Source organism: Sardina pilchardus, chromosome 21 (assembly GCF_963854185.1).
Source record: "Sardina pilchardus chromosome 21, fSarPil1.1, whole genome shotgun sequence".
In the NCBI taxonomy this organism is placed as follows: Eukaryota; Metazoa; Chordata; class Actinopteri; order Clupeiformes; family Clupeidae; genus Sardina; species Sardina pilchardus.
Window position 1 is genome coordinate 4,479,495 of NC_085014.1, and position 20,393 is coordinate 4,499,887.

The 20,393-nt window shown below is 43.4% G+C and overlaps 1 protein-coding gene across 1 annotated transcript; it reads left to right on the forward strand.

The window, feature by feature from the left end:
- Positions 1–79: 79 nt before the first annotated feature.
- ankdd1a (ankyrin repeat and death domain containing 1A) lies at positions 80–20,375 on the forward strand. The gene is made up of 15 exons (XM_062525308.1): positions 80–234; positions 1,569–1,672; positions 3,381–3,479; positions 4,264–4,362; positions 8,858–8,962; positions 10,882–10,980; positions 11,421–11,519; positions 11,908–12,006; positions 14,726–14,824; positions 15,315–15,416; positions 15,647–15,745; positions 16,428–16,523; positions 17,190–17,391; positions 18,205–18,336; positions 19,412–20,375. The coding sequence occupies exons 1-15, from the start codon at positions 201–203 to the stop codon at positions 19,471–19,473; spliced, it is 1,530 nt and encodes a 509-aa protein (XP_062381292.1). The 5' UTR covers positions 80–200; the 3' UTR covers positions 19,474–20,375.
- Positions 20,376–20,393: the final 18 nt, after the last annotated feature.

The following is a 20,393-nucleotide window of genomic DNA, read 5'->3' on the forward strand; positions in this document are numbered from 1 at the left end:
GCCGTAAAACATCCACAGTCCGTGAAAGCTGTGCGCTGGTTGTTTCCAAAGGAGGGCGGGCGCGGGTAGGGTACGGAGAACAAGCACTTGTCCTGGAGGATAACAACGATCGGTGTAAAGAAAGATCCTTCTGGCGAAGACTACAAAAAATGTAGAGTTTAAATAACTTACGCATTTAATCAGCTTATTAGTCTATCGGAATGGAGGACGATTTGGTGTCGGAAGATGATATCTGTAAGTGATGAATGGATGTTTGATATGGAATGGGCAAGACTATTTCTGCTTTGGTTCCGCATAACGCGCTCAGTATCCTCAGTCAGGTTCTGATCTGAAAACGTCTTCTAATTATAGCCTAGAGATTTTTTCCCAAAAAATGGCAACTCATATGATTTTGTTGCTAGACTAACTATGGGGCGCAGTTCAGACTAATTGATAGGCTATAGTGTTGGTTTATTGAAAGTCGAGTGGGTGACGCCGCTGCATGGATTCCGGATGACTAATTCATTCATTGACTTGCTGTCTGTCTGTGTAGGCCTATTTTAAGATAAAGCAGAAATATTGCATTGTGGCTATTTGCTTGATTTCATTGGTTTTAATGTTTTTTTAGACGTTGAGTCAATGTCAAATAGCTTTTGTGATCGATTAGGCTATACTTCCATTTCATTGAACCAATGATTTTTACAGTGTGGCATATTCATGGAATTGACATCTCCAATTATGTTTTGTGATTAGCCTATTAGATCAACAGTTAGACATCCCTCTTATCAACTTTCATTAGCCTAGTAGGCTATTATAATTGTCATTGACATATTTGACCCCCCCCCCCTGACTGAAATCAGATGGGTAGACAATCTTAAGTGATTCCCTATTAAGCAGTTAAATTGCTGTCACAACAATCTCTCTAACAGCAAGAGAAAGATAGGGGGAGGCAGAGAGGGAGTGAGATAGGCTAGAAGGAGGGATGATGTGTGTGTGTGTGTGTGTGTGTGTGTGTGTGTGTGTGTGTGTGTGTGTGTGTGTGTGTGTGTGTGTGTGTGTGTGTGTGTGTGTGTGTTTGTGAATGAGAGAGAGAGAGAGGGGGGGGGGGGGAGTTTCACGGAGTATTATTTGCAGACTGATGTGTTCTCATCTTAAATGCCATGTTGACTTTTGCTGAAGTGCTCTGACAAGAGGTGGTGAAATTTGCTCTGAAGATCACCCGCTGATTGTGTAAATTGCTAGTGCTTGGTGAGATAGGCCTGTATCTAGCTGTCAGGACATAAAAGCAATGGGCTGTGATATAACTCAAAGTGATAGCAGCGTTTAGAAAGAAGAAAAAAAGTATACGTATACATACACACACGTATATATATATTTATAATGAGCTATTGTGCAATGCGAGTTTTTATTGTGGCTCATGAAGGTTGGTTCTCTTCTCAGCAACAAAAGTTAGACATTTCACCAATAATGCACCAATATGTGTGTGTGTGTGTGTGTGTGTGTGTGTGTGTGTGTGTGTGTATGGTGTGTGTGTGTGTGTGTGTGTGTGTGTGTGTGTGTGTGTGTGTGTGTGTGTGTGTGTGTTCCAGTGCTGCGATCAGAGAAGGAATTTCACGATGCTGCGAAGCGTAACGACACAGACAGGATGCAGGAGCTGATGAGGAGAGGAGTGAACATCAAGGCCCAAAACAAAGTGAGACGCTGACCTAGAAAACAACATCTCCGGAGGTCTCTGACCTAGAAACCATCTCTGGGGGTCTCATTTAACTCACACAACAACAAGTCACACTCTAGTGTGTCAACATTAAAAAATCAAGAATGAAGCTCGCTCTCAAAATGTATCTACAAAACCAAGTACCGGTATTACATCAAAAAGTTATTTATTGGCTCAACAGACTATGAAAGAGACCTGAAGAGCAAGTGCAATTGTTTTCCTGAGTGACTCCATCCTCATTTTTTTTTTGTACTGAGGATGGGGTCAGCCAAAATGTTTGCACTTGTACTTTAGGTGTCATGTATAGTCTGATGAGCCAAAAACTCGGCTTTGAAGATAGTTTTTGAGAGTGAACTCCATTCTTGATTTCTTGTCCATAACTTGTTAGGAGCCCACGCACTGATAAAGACAATAGCCATGGTATGGGTATAGGCGCAGATCCTCTCCTTGAAAATGCAATCACACACACATGTTGAGCTTGCATGGATGCAGCAGTTAGGAATGTCAACATTCCCAATTGCGGGAATGTCAGTGAGGAAAACATGGGAAGTGGGCATCGGGAGGAGGTGTGTGTGGGAGGGGGAGTGAGAGCGTAGCGCTGGTGCTCCATTGTGCTAATGTGACGTGAGTGGCGGCAGAGCCGGATGTGCCCTCTACCTCACACACACTCTCTCCCTCCGTAGGACACACCCTCACACATTTCCCCCTCAGTAGCACTAGCGCTTACAGTATGTAGATGGGAATGAACCACTTCCCTGAGTGTCCTCCGTAGTAGACGACCTCAGTAGCTTTAGCCCTTATACACAAGGGAATGAAGGCCTTAACCACTTCCCTGAGTGTCCTCCGAAGTAGACGACCTCAGTAGCTTTAGCCCTTATACACAAGGGAATGAAGGCCTTAACCACTTCCCTGAGTGTCCTCCGTAGTAGACGACCTCAGTAGCTTTAGCCCTTATACACAAGGGAATGAAGGCCTTAACCACTTCCCTGAGTGTCCTCCGAAGTAGACGACCTCAGTAGCTTTAGCCCTTATACACAAGGGAATGAAGGCCTTAACCACTTCCCTGAGTGTCCTCCGTAGTAGACGACCTCAGTAGCTTTAGCCCTTATACACAAGGGAATGAAGGCCTTAACCACTTCCCTGAGTGTCCTCCGAAGTAGACGACCCCAGTAGCTTTAGCCCTGAGACAGTTCCTCCTCAGTAACTCTAGTGCTTATGTAGATGGGAATGAAGGCCTTAACCACTTCCCCGAGTGTCCTCCGAAGTACACGCCTAAACCACTTCCCTTAGTGTCCTTTGGCCGGCCTAATGCTGACAGCATCTCCACCTCCCGTTTGCACCCAAGTTGACCCAACCCAAGCTCTGGATGTTTACAGATATTGAAGGGGTCTGTGCTGACGGAATCTCCACCTCTTGTTCATCTATCCCTGTCTCCGTTTGTCCTCCCCAACTTCCATCATCCTCTCTTTCTCACTTCTCCCCCTCCCTCTCTCCCCCCTCCCTCTCTCTCCCCCCTCCCTCTCTCCCCCCTCCCTCTCTCCCCCTCCCTCTCCCTCGCCTCCTGTTCATCTCTCCCTGTCTCCGTTTGTCCTCCCCAACTTCCATCATCCTCTCTTTCTCACTTCTCCCCCTCTCTCCCTCTCTCCCCCTCTCCCCCCCCTCCCTCTCCCCCTCTCCCCCCCCCCAGCTAGACCGGAAGGCCCTGCACTGGGCAGCAGGGGCAGGAAATGAGGAGGCCTTGCGGCTACTGCTGGAGAACGACACGGAGGTGGACAGTGCAGACAGTGTAAGCGTGCATTAGTCTGTGTGTGAAATGCATCTGTGTGTGTGTGTGTGTGTGTGTGTGTGTGTGTGTGTGTGTGTGTTTCTCTATATATATATATCTCTATCTCTCTCTTTCTTTCTTTCTTTCTTTCTTTCTGTCTCTCTTTCTCTATGTGTGTGCTGAAGATTAATGCTTCTCCCGTGAGTGTGTGTGTGTGTGTGCGTGTGCGTGTGCGTGTGCGTGTGCGTGTGCGTGTGCGTTCGTGTGTGTGTGTATTCTCTCTCTCTCTCTCTCTCTCTCTCTCTCTCTCTCTCTCTCTCTCTCTCTCTCTATCTATCTATCAATCTCCCTCTCTATCTCTCTGTCTCTGTGTCTCTCTGTCTCTGTGTGTGCTGAAAATGAATCCTTCATGCTTTGTTTTCTGCTTCACATCTCTTCATGAGGTGGTGTAATGTCCCAGTGTCCCCTGCACTGGCGCAGCTGAATGAAGCAGGGCTTCTTGTAGCCCTATTAGTGCTGCTGCTGCTCTGCTCTGGTGGTGGACGAGGTGCTTTGTGCTGACCCTGTGTTGTTCACACAGAGTGCTGCGCTTAATGACATTCTGATAGCCTGCTGTGTGTCCGTGCGCTAACAGAGGGATGGGGAGTGTGTCTGGCTGTGTGCCCACCAACACTCTGATGTGCGTGTGTGTGTGTGTGTGTGTGTGTGTGTGTGTGTATGTGTGTGTGCATGCATGTGTATCCGTGTGTTTGTGTGTGTGTGTGTGTGTTTTCCAATGTATAATAACTCTTTTTTTTCTCCCCAGTTTGGAATGAACGCTCTGCTGCTGGCTGCCTGGTTCGGACACCTAAAGGTTCTGCAGGTCCTCGTGGCCAGTGGGGCCAAGCTGAACTGTGAAAATAAAGTAAGGCCTGATGGGTTTAGTCCATTTGTGTGTGTGTGTGTGTGTGTGTGTGTGTGTGTGTGTGTGTGTGTGTGTGTGTGTGTGTGTGTGTGTGTGTGTGTGTGTGTGTGTGTGTGTGTGTGTGTGTGTGTGTGTGTGTGTGTGTGTGTGTGTGTGTGTGTGTGTGTGAATAAAGTAAGGCCTGATGGGTTTTGTCCATTTGCTGTATTTGTTTACAGTTTTAGTACATCAAAGCAAAAGAGGAAGAGAAAATCTGTGGCCTATCATAATAGCAGAGGGAGGTTTTTTGTTGTTGTTGTTGTTGTTGGCTAGTTACGTGGTTTATTATCAGTTTCTGAAGGTTAAGTGAAGTAAGAAGTAACGTTAGGGATCCCTGATCAATGTGATTGGTTAGACTGGATCGATGATTTCAAAGTGAACACAAAGTCTGGACCCGTTACAAGGCTAGCGGTGGAAACGTTTCCCACTCATGAGAACGGACTCAGACTCTCGTCATGAAGTGAAACAAAGTAGTCTGGTTATGTTTTGTCTTTGACTGTCAATTAAAAAGCATGTCTAATGTGTTTACTGTATTGGTGTATTTGTAAAAGCCAGGCTAGATTAGATGACATGCAACTGAACACCATAATCACACCGAAAAAGGGTGTGTTTGTGTACCATTGAGAATCTTTGGCTTGATTGTAGTAGATTTGTCTTAGATACTTATGAATGCAATATGTATTCCTCATGTTTTTATGCTTATAAATCCAGTGTTACATGTATGTGTTCCTTGGTAACAAAGACCACCTCTCCTGAAATCCCAGTGAAATTCTAACTTCTTTTTATCTTTGGCTTGATTGTAGTAGATTTGTCTTAGATACTTACAGTATTAATGCAATATGTATTCCTCATGTTTTTATGCTTATAAATCCATTGTTATGTGTTAGTGGGGTACGAATTGTAATTCCGTAGGATTTTTTTGCTAAAATTGATTTTTTCATTTTATTTGCTTTATTTGGGGTCCTACTGTTGAAAAGTGACGGGGTGCAAATTTTCTGACCCCGTTTTGCCCTTCCTCTGGGGGGCGCTTTCTCACCTTGGCCAGTATACTGACTGCAATCATACATCTACTAATAATGATCACATTTTCACAATCTTGGTGTCAATTTAGGGGTTATTGAGGATGCTGAGTCCATTTATGACAGTTTCATTGTGATCAGAAGTTGTTATGACTCATTTTTACATAACATTGCAGTAATAAAGGCAAATCCAATGGGGCAAAGTCGTCAAACAGTAAGTGAGTTCATATTTTGGGAACGCTTTGATGTATGTTAACGAAACTTGGTCACATGACAACTGACCCCCTCCCAAGGGTGCACAACAAATTTGGTGTAATTTGGCCAATGGGGGGCGCTATAATTAGCAAACCTGTGTTTAGAGGTTACAGTAGATCATGATGATGTTGGGTTAGCAAAAAAAATCCAATGGCTAGTCATACTCTTCATACTCATATTGATGATCATTGCAAATTTTACCCACTCATTATAAACAATTGCCCATTTTGGATTTTCCTGAAAGAGAAACTAGATCATCAGCAGTCACAACTTTGTTTGGCCCCCTCATTGCTGCTTGCCAATTTTTGTCAAAGATAACTATTTCAACACAAGATATGTCTTTTAATTCTGTCTAATGACACAAAGCTGAGAATCACATTGCTAAGATACAGACAGAAGATACAAGAAGACAAAATTATCAAATGATGCCATTTGTAATGGATGGCAGCTAAAAATCGTTATGTAAAAATGTATGAAAATCAATATCGGATGAAATGAGGAAATTATCTTTTTCTTGTAAACAACTTAAGTGTGACAAGCAGTATGACACAAAATACCCCAGAAATGTTTCACTATCAGTAAACTGAAGAGTGTGTGTTATATGAAAGTCTCAATTTCAATTTGAAATTTGGAGCAAGAAAATCTAAACCGAGAGATGAGAGGAAAAATCACATGTAAAATTCTAGCTCTCTAAATAAGGTGGTTCTTCAAATCCAAAGGATAGGAGAAACCCTATGAGCCCTAGGCTGTTTTAAGGGCATTTCCACTACCTTTAGTTAGAAGCATTTATCCTGGTTATTGTAAGTGCCATTCACACATGCTACATAATACAAGAACCATGGTGGAGGGATACTTTGGAGCTGAGCAATTTACAGAAATATGTGGTGTGTGCCTTACAGAAATAAATGGCAATTTTGATTTAGTGATGAGAAATGATTTTTTGACACTTTTTGTGCTCCATGTTTGTGACACGAGCTGATCTAACCTGACTTGTTTGCGTGGCACACATTACGTGCACACATGATGATTCTCTATAATAACTTTTTACTGCATCGCAATGAACAAAGTAAAGGCAAAAAAGTGTTTATTTGTCAAACAAATTTGGATGCAAATGAATTGGATACCATACAGGAATTTGCTAGGATCTCAAAACTGGATTATGAATGTGCCTTGCCATAGAGAAACACATGATAATGTTGGATTATGAACTTAAGCTATTATGCCACAAAAAATACACAAAAACATGTAAGTGGAGCTAAATGAAGTTATTATTTTGCTGTCACTTCGTCTCTTGCATGACCTAGAAGGTTGTATGGTATCTGTGGATAGCTCTGTGTCTCCTCTTTCATCTGACATGTGTGCCATAGCTTTCTGATCTTTGGTTCAAGAGTAAATCAAACGAGAGTAATGGTAGCCTAAGCTATATGACATTATTATTTGTTTGTCACTTTGTCTATTTTTATAACACAGAAGGATGTATTTGTTATCAATGGAAAGCTCTGTTTCTCCTCTTTCATCTGATATGCGTGCATGTCGTCCCGGGTTCGTGAGTAATTCAAGCGAGAGTAATGGATGTGCGGGTGAACGCAGAGAGCAGTATAGACTATAAATATGATATACTTTGATTTAATTTAATGACAAGTGTTTAGTGTCGTTGGAAAGCCCCAGTTCTGCTCTTTCGTGTTATAAAGGCTTCATCTCGCTGCAACTAATAATTGCGGAGCAATGTAACAGAGAAGAGTGGGAGTGTTTTTTGACGCACTTGGTCAATAGGGCTCATAGGGTTAAAAGGGATCCATTACAAATGGCATCATTTGATAATTTTGTCTTCTTGTATCTTCTGTCTGTATCTTAGCAATGTGATTCTCAGCTTTGTGTCATCAGACAGAATTAAAAGACATATCTTGTGTTGAAATAGTTATCTTTGACAAAAATTGGTAAGCAGCAATGAGGGGGCCAAACAAAGTTCTGACTGCTGATGATCTAGTTTCTCTTTCAGGAAAATCCAAAATGGGCAATTGTTTATAATGAGTGGGTAAAATTTGCAATGATCATCAATATGAGTATGAAGAGTATGACTAGCCATTGGAATTTTGCTAACCAATGTCATCATGATATACTGTAACCCCTAAACGCAGGTTCGCTAATTATAGCGCCCCCTAGTGGCCAAATTACACCAAATTTGTTGTGTACCCTTGGGAGGGGGTCAGTTGTCATGTGACCAAGTTTCGTTGACATACATCAAAGCGTTCCCAAGATATGAGCTCACTTACTGTTTGGCGACGTTGCCCCATTGGATTTGCCTTTATTACTGCAATGTTATGTAAAAATGAGTCATAACAACTTCTGATCACAATGAAACTGTCATAAATGGACTCAGCATCCTCAATAACCCCTAAATTGACACCAAGATTGTGAAAATGTGATCATTATTAGTAGATGTATGATTGCAGTCAGTATACTGGCCAAGGTGAGAAAGCGCCCCCCAGAGGAAGGGCAAAACGGGGTCAGAAAATTTGCACCCCGTCATTTTTCAACAGTAGGACCTCAAATAAAGCAAATAAAACAAAAAAATCAATTTTAGCAAAAAAATCCTACGGGACCATTATTTCATGACAATTCGTACCCCACTATAACAGAGAACACCTCTGCTGAAATCCCAATGAAATGATTGCTGCTTTTGATCTTCTAGTGTTCCGTGTTGGAATGGCTACGGCTCTGTCTCTTTGTTTGACAGGAAGATTTCATTGTGAGAATGGCTTCATACTGTATATTAAGGCTCCACAGAAATGCTGCGGAAAATTCTGTGGAATAGAATGATCTTTTGCTTCATTCAGTGGTCTGATGATTTGAGAAATGGAAAAATGACTGTGCCCACTCACTGACAATGGGCTGTGTGTGTGATTCACATATTTTATAGCACTCCGCAAGTAACCCGTTCACTTGTCATAACAGAAATGAATTTGTACAAAAGTAATATGTTGCAAACCTTTGAAAAGTTCTATTTATCAAAGTGTTTGTGGTGTACCCTGCCTGATATTCTTTGAGAAATGTGTGTGTCTGTGAGTCTGTGTGTGTGTGTGTGTGTGTGTGTGTGTGTGTGTGTGTGTGTGTGTGTGTGTGTCATATGCATATTATTTCTGTGTTATACATACTGTGTATGTGTGTGTGTGTGTGTGCAGAAGGGCTTGAATCTGCTTCATTGTGCGGCACAGCGCGGTCACATCCGAGTGCTGCAGTTCATCATGGAGGACTTAGAGGACATGAGACTAGACAGAGTGGACAAGGTGACACACACACACACACACACACACACACACACACCATCTCTCTCTCTCTCTCTCTCTCTCTCTCTCTCTCTCTCTCTCTCTCTCTCTCTCTCTCTCTCTCTCTCTTTCTCTCTCACGCACGCACACACACACATACACTCACACACAATCTCTCTCTCTCTCTCTCACCCAGACACACACACACACACACACACACACACACACACACACACACACACACACACACACACACACACAGAATTATTATTCTGCTGGTTTACTCTCAAAAAGCTGGTCAGAGTGGACAAGGTGACAATTACATACATGCACACACACACACACACACACACAGAGCGAGAGAGAGAGAGAATAATAATTCTGCTGGTTTACTCTCAAAAAGCTACAATTCCTGGAAACTCTTCATTTATTTATGCCATAGCAAATGAACAAAGACCTACTACAGTAAGGGTGCATTCTAGAGCCCAGCCCCCTCAAGCAAACAGTGGCTTGGAGTCTGTAGCTTTGTGTGAGGCTCATAGCCGGCCATTACGCAAGCTGAATGAGTCTGTAGCTTTGTGTGAGGCTCATAGCTGGCCACTACGCAAGCTGAATGAGTCTGTAGCTTTGTGTGAGGCTCATAGCCGGCCACTACGCAAGCTGAATGAGTCTGTAGCTTTGTGTGAGGCTCATAGCCGGCCACTACGCAAGCTGAATGAGTCTGTAGCTTTGTGTGAGGCTCATAGCCGGCCATTACGCAAGCTGAATGAGTCTGTAACTTTGTGTGAGGCTCATAGCCGGCCATTACGCAAGCTGAATGTTGTAGCTGTTTTGCCGGTGCAGATAAGTCAGCCATGTTAGCATGGAGCAGAAATGGCAGACGGGGAAGTCAAGGAACCTGAATGTTTGCTGACAGTGTTTGAAGAAGAGCACCACCTTCAGCACACATACACACACATGCACGTACGCACGCATGCACGCACACACACACACACACACACACACACACACACACACACACACACACACTGTGAAATAATGATGGTTTGTCAGAGACTGTTATGGGGAGCAGGACACGCTACAGTCATGCTAAAAGAAATAAAACCATATCAATACCATATTAACTGTCCCCCTGTATTATCCTCATATCTGATGAAACTGTGCAACATCAATGTGTAAGCCGTGACTAGTGCAGTAGTTGGGAAATGACGGTACTGAAGACACAGGACCCCAGAGTGGCCTCAGCCTGCTGGCACTGAGAGCAGTGTGTGTGTGTGTGTGTGTGTGTGTGTGTGCACATCTCATACTGCCCCGTCCCTCAGCAGGGCTAACCTGAGGACATATAGCATGCAGTATTCAGGAACCCATGCAGTATGCAGTATTCAGTGTGTGTGTGCACATCTCTTTACTGCCCACTCCCTCAACAGGGCTCAGAGCTCCTCTGGCTGCCTGAGGACACATAGTATGCAGTATACAATAACCCACGCAGTATACAGTATACAGTATACAGTAACCCATGCAGTATGCAGTATACAGTTTACAGTAACCCATGCAGTATAGAGTATGCAGTAACCCATATAGTATACAGTATAGATTGTCCCATGCAGTATACAGTACACAGTAACCCATGCAGTATACAGTATAGAGTATACAGTAACCCATGCAGTATACAGTATAGAGTATACAGTAACCCATGTAGTATACAGCATAGATTATCCCATGCCGTATGCAGTATAGAGTATACAGTAACCCATGTAGTATACAGTATAGATTATCTCATGCCGTATGCAGTAAACAGTATCCGATGCAGTGTAACATACTGTATGTCTGGCTCAAGTAGCAGTGGAAGTCATGTCTGTGGTGAAAGTTTTGCTTCTTGAATTTAAGTCAATGTGTTATTCATATTAATGTTGGTGTGTGTGTGTGTGTGTGTGTGTTAGTCTGGAAAGACAGCGTTCCATCTAGCTGCTGAAAATGGACAACTGGAGGTGGTGGAGTTCCTTATAGGAATGGGCTGTGCACACGGAGTCAAGGATAAGGTCTGAAACACACGCACACACACACACACACACACACACACACACACACACACACACACACACACACTCCCTCACTTACATACTCACATACTACACATACTCATTCATAGAGAGAAATATAGCTTAACTTACATACATACTGTACATGCATACGTACAGCCAGATTTAAGGAAGCAATATGCACTCACAAATACACCCATAAATACACACTAACACACACACACACACACACACGAGCGCGCGCACGCACGCACACACAAATGCATTGCTACAGACACAGATGCTCAAACAACCAGCCGCTCCCAGACACAAGCACACACAAACACAGACTACATGCTGTGGGCGAGACTTGTTTACCTGAAGAGAATGTACCTTGACAGTTAGCGCTCAGGTCACGTGCGTTGGTAATGTTCTAGTGTTGCATTGTGGGATATGTGCAGGAGGAGAACGCCGCTCAGCACTCAGCTGCTCAACAGGGCCATGCAGAGGTGCTGCAGAAGGTCATCGAAATCGCTGAGGACATCGATGAGAAAAACATTGTGAGTGGAAAACTTCAACACTTCAACTCACCTCTGAATTTTATTTATTTTTTTATTTTTGTATTTGATTTATTTATTATTTTAGTTTATTGTTAATTATCCTTATTTTATAAGCATTTTTATGTACGTAATGCTTCGAGTTGCCATTGCGAGAAATGTACTGTAAATGAATACTCACTAACTTATCATTTATTTGAAATATACCGTCCACGATATACTCAGGGACATTGAAAGTTCTTCATGGATTTTAAGTCCATTTTATTGTACTTATATTTATTGTAAAGGGTTAAAGCAGATATGAGGAAGGGTTGATATTGGACCTCACAATAGACAGTGAATGCATTTTGTCTCATGCTACTTCTCTCGCTCTCTCTTTCTCTTTTCTCAGGACGGTCTGACAGCCTTGCATCTAGCTGTGATTGGAGGACACTATGAGTGTGTCAGACTGCTGCTGGAGGCTGGCTGCAATGTCAACGCTCTTACCAATGCAAGTGTTACCCTTAAAAACACCTATATATGCGTATGCGTGTAGATACAGTATATCATCGGAGCCACTGTGAGCTTCTTTGTACAGTAACTGTGTGGTGTTGATGTAATGGGCGTCTCTTTTGTCACAGAGGGATGTGATCATCTTTGATTTGGATGTGTTTGACCTCTGATGTTGAGTGAGTGTGTTGAGTTAGTGTGTGTTGAGTTGGTGTTTGTTCTGAATCAGTGATGAAGTGAATGAAGCAGTATGGCCCTCATCACCATGGCAGAGGTGGCTCAACGTTAACTTTTGAAAGTGGTTGCCAGCTTTGCCAGCTTGGCAACCAGGTTTGAGGTTTTGGTTGTCAAAGCCAACCAAATCTGGTTGCCAGTTTGATACAATTTGGTAGCCAAGGGCAACCGGGCAACCATTAATATCGAGCCCTGTTAGGTCATTATGCCTGTGATTCGGCCTTCGGGCCTGATGCTGCAACCATGGTGATATCTGCTGCCAACGCCACGATCATGAGTGTCATACTGCGGTTATACAACAGTTCACTAGTTCACAAATGTGCATAAAAACACAAACGCATAATAGACGTGCATATTTGGCGAAGTCCATTGACTCCAGTGTCTCACTCGGTGTGACATAATGAAATGGCTGCTCTCTTGCCTTGAATTAATGTAATGTTCACGTCACATGTGTATGTCTGCTGAAACAGAAGGAGGTCTAATATACATGTATATGTGTGTGTGTGTGTGTGTGTGTGTCTGTGTGTGTGTGTGTGTGTGTGTATGGAATGAAATTACTGAAAAAACGTTTGTATACCTGTAGATTATAGTTTGTACTCGTAGAAATGTTTTGTACTCGTAAAAAAAAAATGTGTACATGAAAAATAATTGTGTATGCCTGTAGATTATAGTTTGTACTCGTAGAAATGTTTTGTACTCGTAAAAAAAAAATTTGTACATGAAAAATAATTTTGTCCTTGTAAAAAAATGTTTTTTGTGTCTGTAACAAAGTTTTGAGCTTGTAATAAAAACCTGTCCTTGTAATAATTTTTTTTTTCCTACCAATACAAAATCCTGGTACGAACACAAAACTCTTTTCTACAAGCACAGAATCCTGGTACGAACACAAAACTTTTTTCTACAAGCACGGAATCCTGGTACGAACACAAAACTTTTTTTGGAACTTTTTTGGAATTAGCCAATCACCATGCTATCTCAAAGTAGCCAGCCAATCACAACACTGCTATCTCAAAGTAGCCAATCACCACAAATCCACCGGCCAATTACTTTGCCTCCTTGATTTTTCCTCCACTTAACGTGACCTGATTTAGCCAAAGATCTCACGGGAACTATCTATCAAACTTTGCTTCATCTTCATATCATTTTGGTGGAAACGTGGTGCTAAATTCCCATAAACTTTGTTCAGTGAACTGGTAAAACCGTTCGTTTGTAAGCAAAATCAAAAATCACGATCTTTCAGTTTGTTTACCATTACCTAGCAACCACAGCATAGTCATTCAAATGTCAGTCATTTCCTTTGTTTCACGTGGAAATTACGAGTAGTGTAGTGGAGAAGTGAACGGGATTGAAATCTGAGATCACAAGGTCAAATCTCAGTACAGCTTTTTTTTGCATGCCAAAATAAAATATTGTGAAAGTATGTGCAAATGACTCTCTTTTCTTTGTTGCCTTTACCTCGCGGCAAATAAGAGTTTGTGCACCTGTCATTGTCTAGTTTTAATCGTTGTTTCGCAGCAAAGGAAATGACTGACATTTGAATGACTATGCTGTGGTTGCTAGGTAACGGTAAACAAACTGAAAGATCGTGATTTTTGATTTTGCTTACAAACGGACGGTTTTACCAATTCACTGAACAAAGTTTATGGGAATTTAGCACCACGTTTCCACCAAAATGATATGAAGATGAAGCAAAGTTTGATAGATAGCTCCCGTGAGATCTTTGGCTAAATCAGGTCACGTTAAGTGGAGGAAAAATCAAGGAGGCAAAGTATGGCCGGTGGATTTGTGGTGATTGGCTACTTTGAGATAGCAGTGTTGTGATTGGCTGGCTATTTTGAGATAGCATGGTGATTGGCTAATTCCAAAAAAAGTTTTGTGTTCGTACCAGGATTCCGTGCTTGTAGAAAAAAGTTTTGTGTCCGTACCAGGATTCTGTGCTTGTAGAAAAAAGTTTTGTGTTCGTACCAGGATTTTGTGTTGGTAGAAAAAAAATATTTATCACAAGGACAGGTTTTTATTACAAGCTCAAAACTTTGTTACAGACACAAAAAACATTTTTTTACAAGGACAAAATTATTTTTCATGTACAAATCTTTTTTTTACGAGTACAAACCATTTCTACGAGTACAAACTATAATCTACAGGCATACAAAATTATTTTTCATGTACACATTTTTTTTGTACGAGTACAAAACATTTCTACGAGTACAAACTATAATCTACAGGCATACAAACGTTTTTTCAGTACTTTCATTCCATATGTGTGTGTGTGCTGAAACAGAGGGAGGTCTAATATATGTGTGTGTGTGTGTGTGTGTGTGTGTGTGTGTGTGTGTGCTGAAACAGAGGCAGGTCTAATATACTATATGTGTGTTTGTGTGTGTGTGTGTGTGTGTGTGTGTGTGTGTGTGCTGAAACAGAGGGAGGTCTAATATACTATATGTGTGTGTGTGTGTGTGTGTTTGTGTGTGTGTGTGCTGAAACAGAGGGAGGTGAATGCGCTCTACTACGCTGCTCAGCACGGCAGAGATCGGGAGGTACAGCTGCTGCTGGAGGCAGGGAGCTACGCTAACACAGTGGACAACGTGAGTCACACACACACACACACACGCACACACACACACACACACACACACACACACACACACACACACACATACTGTAGGGGTGACCAGTCAGAGTGGGGATGTCCTAGGCTAAGATGTATGTGTCCTGAAACAGAGAGAGGTCTAAGATGTATGTGTCCTAAAACATGGGGAGGTCCTAATATATGTTGTCACATAGTCGTAATATATGTATACACATAGTCGCAAACACATTTCCATGCACACACACAGGCAAGCCATGCTTCATTGACGTACAATTTGAGTTTCAATTTCACAGATTAGATTAGATTAGATTCAACTTTATTGTATCAGCACTAAGGAAATGCAGTGGACAATGAAATGCTGTTATAAGTTGACTCACGCACACACACACACACACACACACACACACGCACACACACACACACACATTTTTGTCTTAGATTAACACTTCGATGTCCTAACATGCATCCCACGTTGGCTCTCTCAGGTCCAGCACACCACGCCGCTCCACGTGTCTGTCCTCAATAACCACCCTGAGGTGGTGAAGCTGCTCATCGATGCTGAGTGTGAACTGGACATTCCTGATAATGTAAGTGACGAGCACAGACCAGCAGAGACCCAAAACTCTGGACCAGCAGCTTACAATCTACTGCTGGTTACTGTCAACATTGGTGTGTCTTTTTAGGGGATGAAATGAAAATGAAATTAAATGAAGACATTCAATCTGATAAGTTAATTTTGCATCATACTGCTGTTGTTGGTGATACTGTATGTTGGTGTTGGTGATATATTTTGATAAGTGTGACTGTCTCCCTCTAGAGGTTGCAGACGGCACTGCACATTGTGGCCGAGCACGGAAGGCAGGGCATGGCTGAGATGATCCTCATTACTGGAGTTAACCTCAAACTGCTGGACAAGGTGCCACTGCACGACCACTGATCAATACACTCCCCAATGGATCCACAGTCAGTGAAACTAAACTGAAGCAGTCATGTAGAATCAGGCGCGGTATCATCACTGCCCAATAGTGCACTGTTATTGCACAGCGCTATGCTGTTATGTGCTGGATTGGAATTAGTTTTGCCACCTCTGCATATGGCATGCTTTCATTCATATGGGCTCAATCCATGAGGGCTCAAATTTGACCACTGTGCTGTACTGTCATGTTCTCCTGGTTACAGTATGTCACTGTGTATTGTGCTTTGCTGTGAATCTAATACAGTAATGTCCTGTGCATTAGCTGCATTGTGTATAAGCCGCAGGACAGTGTTTTATGCAAGTTAATAGAAACAAAACCATCTGAATGCCATATTAACTGCCCCTGTCTATTAACTTGAAGAAATGTAGCAAAATCATATTTATCAAGCAGACAGTACGCGTAAGTGTTAGTGTCTCATGGTGTGTGTTGCACAAGCGTAAGCGTTGTGTGTTGTGTGTGTGTGTGTGTGTGTGTGTGTGTGTGTGTGTGTGTGTGTGTGTGTGTGTGTGTGTGTGTGTGTGTGTGTGTGTGTGTGTGTGTGTGTGTGTGTGTGTGTGTGTGTGTGTGTGTGTGTGTGTGTGTGTGTGTGTGTGTGTGTTCCGTTGCTCCCTGTGTCTGCAGCAAGGGAAGAGCTCTCTAGATGTGGCGGCCCGGGCCAACCATGTGAACCTGGTGGACATGATTATCAAAGCAGACCGCTTCTACAAGTGGGAAAAGGTGCGCCGCCCGATCACAATCTGGTCTTATGATGATAATAAAACAATTAGCCACTAGTAAACATGCCAATTAGTAGCTACTGTCTAACAGGTAGGCTATCAGGCAGGTAACAGAAGCATTCCATTAGCGGTGTGTATGCTGTAACAGTTAGCGGCCATTATAATCAAAGGAACTGGCTACTCCAGATGTGATGGCAGCTCATTTTTTACTCTTAGCAAACAGAGTGCTTCAATTGTGCGTCAGTCGTGTAGCCTGGCTGTAACTGATTTTGGTCAAAACCAAGGGCAACATATGGAAGGCATGGAATGCACTGATGTTGGTCGGACATCCGATCCAAACAAGGCAAAGGTCCAACAAAAGGAGAGATAAATCAAGACATATTTGAGAAACAAGTAATTTGGGAAGTTAGTGTGAAATTATTTTTTTGCGATTAAAACTGTCCTGTGTTGTAAGCTTGTCATGCACTCTGTCGTAGACCATATTTCAGGTTATTTTTTCTGGATGTATCAGACCATATTAATCCCTTTTAAGGTGTGAGTGGAAATGTCGGGGCAGAGAGGTAGACACACAGTAGGTCAAAACAAGGCGTGCAGTGCAGTGAGTGTGTGCAGGGAGTGCGTCCGCGTTAAGAGGTCACACACCTGGCTCCTGTTCCGCTCTCCCCAGGACCACCTGAGCGAGGGTTCGGACCCGCTGGGGGGGCGGCCGCTGAGCTTCAGGCAGGACCACCAGCCAGAGACACAGCACTTCCGCGCCGTCATGTGGAGGCTGGCCACCAAGTACCTGAGCCCGGGGGAGTGGAAGGTGCTGGCCGAGGTGTGGGGCTTCACCGACGCACACGTCAGGGCCATCGAGCAGCAGTGGACAGGTGAGGCTGGGACAGGTGACACTGCAGGTGTGGGGCTTCACAGACACACACGTCAGGGCCATCGAGCAGCAGTGGACAGGTGAGGCTGGGACAGGTGACAGTGCAGGTGTGGGGCTTCACAGACACACACGTCAGGGCCATCGAGCAGCAGTGGACAGGTGAGGCTGGGACAGGTGACACTGCAGGTGTGGGGCTTCACAGACACACACGTCAGGGCCATCGAGTAGCAGTGGACAGGTGAGGCTGGGACAGGTGACACTGCAGGTGTGGGGCTTCACAGACACACACGTCAGGGCCATCGAGCAGCAGTGGACAGGTGAGGCTGGGACAGGTGACACTGCAGGTGTGGGGCTTCACAGACACACACGTCAGGGCCATCGAGCAGCAGTGGACAGGTGAGGCTGGGACAGGTGACACTGCAGGTGTGGGGCTTCACAGACACACACGTCAGGGCCATCGAGCAGCAGTGGACAGGTGAGGCTGGGACAGGTGACACTGCAGCAGGTTAGACTGCAGGGATCTCCTTTAAACTCTGTGTGTGTGCGTGCGTGCGTGCGTGCGTGCGTGCGTGCGTGCGTGCGTGCGTGAGTGAGTGCATGCGTGTGTGTCTATGTCTATGTGTAATGTGTTGTGTGTGTGTGTGTGTGTGTGTGTGTGTGTGTGTGTGTGTGTGTGTGTGTGTGTGTGTGTGTGTGTGTGTGTGTGTGTGTGTGTGTGTGTGTGTTCTCCTTAAAACTCTGTGTTGTGAGTTTGTGTGTGCTCTCCTTAAAACTCTGTGTTGTGTGTGTGTGTGTGTGTGTGTGTGTGCTGCAGGCACTAAGAGCTATAAGGAGCACGGTCACCGTATGCTGCTGATCTGGCTGCATGGGGCGCTGGTTGCCGGGGACAACCCCATCAAGGGCCTCTACGAGGGGCTAGTGGCCATCGACCGCCTCGACCTCGCAGGTGAGTCACGTCACATCACACATCACACATCACACACCACACACCACACATCACACATCACACATCACACACCACACACCACACACCACACACCACACACCACACACCACACACCACACCACATCACACATCACACACCACACACCACACACCACACACCACACACCACACCACACCACACCACACCACACCACACCACATCACATCACATCCACATCCACATCCACATCCACATCCACATCCACATCCACAGTACATTAAGTAGACACTTTTTTTAGTCTAAAGTGACTTACTTATGTCAACTACATCACTGTACAAGGGATTACTATTGTCCCCGGAGCAAATTGGGGCTTGCTCAAGGGCACAACCGGGAATTGAACCAACAACTTTCAATCTATTGCAATGCACACTGCCACCGAGGTCACGCAGGGCTCATGCTATGGTTTTGTAGGGGTCACAGAGGGGTCAACAGGAAAGGGCAGGAAGAGAGGAAGTAGCTTTCAGTTCCCCAAGAGGAGACCATGCACCCCAGTCACTGAATACACTCACCACTCACGGCCTTGGCATTCGGAATCCCACACCGTGGCCATTCTATATTGTACTGTATGTACGGTCACATCATATGCATACAATATAATACAGTGCCGCACACAAGGTCCTGTCTACCCTACAGTGTAGTCATAGCAACTGTGTGGCCAGCACACAGCTGATGATGAAGCAATAAGCTCCAAGAGGCGGTAGTTTGCCTGACCTTGGAACAGCTAAGGGGCGTTGTTCAGCTAGATGTGAAGGGGTTTAAGGTCTAAATTTACTGTGTTTTATGATTGTCATCAGACTTTAGATACTCCACAATACGGTCAGATCATCAAACAGGCAGTAGGTATCGGTTTTGTAATCCAATTTGCCAATAAAAGTACTGTATGTGCAAACCATAAAGTGTACAGTATGTAGAGGACGTTTTTCTAGATATGAAAGTAACGGTAAATACTGTAATACTGTAAATGACAGGTGCTGGTTACACTGATCGATTATCACTGATCGATTATCACTGTTGTTTCCACTCTTGTGCCAACAGAAAATGTACGACAAAAGGCCAATGCAGACCCAGACACACCAAAGAAATGCAACGCAATGTGAAACACTGCTGTGAATACTGGATGCAGACATTTTTGCATTTCCAAATAACATCTTAATATATGGCACAATCGTTACAGAGTATAAAAATACAGTAAGCACTGACATTAAAACTAATGGTTAATGATGAGACTTCCTCAGCCTTGAAGAGAGATGAAATATTTTCTATGGACCAAAATCAGGTGATGACATTTTTATCATTATTCACTCTGAGTCTGGATGTTTTTTACTTTGCCTCCAAGGCAACCATGAGTAGTGTGTTGATACACTGACCTTCACTCAACTATACTCCAACTATGCACGTTGGTGTTTTATTACTCTTGAATGTTTGACTTTCTTAGGATTTCTTTTTTTTTTTTTTTACCTTAACATTTTGTAAAATAAATCATTAAATTTTACACAAGTGTATATTGCTGCAAGTGTAAGGCAATAAATATTGGTAAGCATTTGGAAAATTGTGTTAATGGATGATTCGGTGTGTTTGTGGATGAGGCCGTTTTCTATGCACCGAGTTACATGGTAATGATGTCCAACTCTTAATGTGAAAAATGTGCTCAATGGATGGGGAATTTTCATTGACGCATTTGAACTGTACATCAAATACATCATTTGTATTCTACTTTTAAAAAGCTTTGCATGGATCAGCATGTTTCACCTGTGTGATCAGAACCTCGCATATCATTTGGAGTTGTTCGTGAGCATTATTTATTGACTGCACTAGTTAAAAATGTTGAATGCTGTAAAAAAATAAAAAAAAATTCAAATGCTGCAGAAACAGCTGATCCAAACTCAGTTGTTTACCTGTTTTCCTACTATGCATGAACTGAGGTGTGCTTTGTTGAGGTCTCAATAAAATGTCAACACTAAATGCGAATGACACTCTTCTGCTTTTTACTGTCAAATAAAACCACCCTTGGACCAAG